General features: G+C 38.9%; 1 protein-coding gene across 1 annotated transcript; it reads right to left on the reverse strand.

The window, feature by feature from the left end:
- Positions 1 to 632: 632 nt before the first annotated feature.
- On the reverse strand, positions 633 to 1,725 carry LOC116861476 (olfactory receptor 56-like). Its single transcript, XM_032848096.1, is given in 3 exon segments — positions 633 to 1,399; positions 1,402 to 1,443; positions 1,446 to 1,725. Coding segments are annotated over 3 exon segments (987 nt in total). The 5' UTR covers positions 1,624 to 1,725.
- Between the last annotated feature and the right edge of the window lie 548 nt (positions 1,726 to 2,273).

A 2,273-nucleotide genomic window follows, 5' to 3' on the forward strand; every position in this document is an offset into this window, starting at 1 on the left:
TTTGGAATTCAGAAAGCAGAACAAATGAACAAAGTGAAGCAAAAACGTACAACTCATAAATACAGAGAACAAAATGGTGGTTGCCAGAGGGGATGGGAGAGGAATAGGCAACATAGGTGAAGGCGGATTAGGAGATACAAACTTCTAGTTGTAACACTAATAACTCACTAAGATGAAAAGCACAGCATATGAAATATAGTCAATAATATTGCAATAACTTTCTATGGGGACAGACAATAACCCTACTTACTGTGGTGGGCATTTTGTAATGTATATAATTGTCTAATCACTGTGTTGTACACCTGAAACTAGTATAATTTTATGTCAACTATATTTCAGATTAAAAGAAAAATAATTTAAAAAGAAAATATGTCACATAGAAAGTAATTCATAGATTTTATATACAAACTTGATAGTATTTTCCTCTGGTTGGTCAGAATATGGGCTTTTCCCCCTCTTTCACTGTATTTTTTGAAAATTTCTAGAGTAAGTAATCATATTATTAATATATATTTTTTTCAGACCTGAAAAAAATGTGGTAAGTCATAAGTAATGGGAAACTAGCAGAATCTGTAATGAAGCCAGGAAATCAAAGTTTTTTTTTAAAGAGTTTATTTATTCATTAACATTAACTAGGGGAACAATAAAGAATCTGGGTGTTTAAAGAAACAAGTGACATCACTTTTCTGTTTAAACATCAGCTTTCTCCACAGAACCTTCCTCAGAGCCCCCAACACCTCCTTGTTCCTCAGGCTGTAGATGAGGGGATTAAGCATGGGGGTAATGATTACATCAAACACAAAGAGATGCTGGTCCACTTCTGAGGGGAGAGAGGAACGTGGAATTGTGTAGATAATCATGGCTGGACTAAAGTAGAGACTTACCACACCAAGGTGGGAGGAGCAGGTAGCTAGAACTTTGTTTTTGCCCTCAGGGGAGTTCATGTGGAGAACAGCGAAATAGATGAGGATATAGGAAGTCACGATGAGTCCAAAAGGGATAAGAAGGAAAGCAATGCTGGACACTAACACCACTTTCTCATAGGTTGAAGTGTCCTCACAGGAGAGCTTCAGAAGGGCCATTACCTCACAGAAGAAATGGTGAATTTTTCTGGAGCCACAAGTAGAGAAGTGCATTGCATAAATAGTGTGCATTAAGGAGATGAGCACACCCACAGCCCATGAGCCAGTGGCCATTTGCATACAGACTTGGGGTGTCATGATGACCAGATATCTGAGGGGGCTACAGATGGCCAAATAGTGGTCAAAGGCCATGAGAGTCAGAAGAACACATTCAGCCACTCCTAGCATCAAGTATAGAAAGATTTGGACTCCACAGCCAATGTGAGAGATAAACCTATGTCCAGAGAAGAAGTTGGCAGCCATCTTGGGGACAGTGGGGAGATTAACATTAGGTCCATGAGGGAGAGCTGACTGAGCAGGAATACATGGGAGTGTGGAGGCAAGCATGACCCCAGATCAGCAGGGCCAGGATGGAATTTCCTGTGATGGCCACCCCAAGACTCAGAAGTACAACGGAGATGAGGAGTTTAGGATGCTGGGAGTCAGAGAAAAAGCCAAGGAGAATGAAATCTGTGGTGACAGATTCATTTCCTTGCTCCATGCCTTAGTCTACTGGCTTGATCTGGAGGATCATGGAAGAAAAACATAGAGTGTTACTGCTCTTCTAGTATAAATGTACTACTGATTTGAATCTACTCTGGAAACCTGCATAATTACTGAGCAAATCCAAATATTTTGCAATATATTTAATCTATCAATCTGCAGCCAATGTTTTAAATATTTGTGATATGTATTGAATAATGTGACATGTTTTGGAAAAAAAAAAAAAACTTGTCCTGTTAGAACATCTTCCTTTAAAAACACAAAGATGCCTTCAAATACATCTCAGGGAAACAAGGATTTCATTTATGTTTATACACAGAGAATATAACTATCTTGCTGAAACTAATTACTGACTGGTAGCTGATAGGTTTTATACCATTATAATCTGTGTAACAATAAATACAATTGATCTATGTAACAATCAACAATATAATCTGTCCTGGGTTCTCATCACTCACTGAGTTCTCATGCAACTACTAAATTATCAGTGAGGGTTTTATTGTATTTTTAAAAAAGACTTTATTCATTTAAGAGAGTGACAGTGCCAGCAGGGGTAGAGGCAGAGAGAGAATTCCCTATTCTCCCCACTGAGTAGGGAGCCCTTCCAGGGCTAAAGCCCAGGACCCTGGGATCATGACCTGAGCTGAA

Source organism: Lontra canadensis, unplaced genomic scaffold (genome assembly GCF_010015895.1).
Source record: "Lontra canadensis isolate GAN:19392208 unplaced genomic scaffold, GSC_riverotter_1.0 scaffold199, whole genome shotgun sequence".
Lineage (NCBI taxonomy): Eukaryota > Metazoa > Chordata > Mammalia > Carnivora > Mustelidae > Lontra > Lontra canadensis.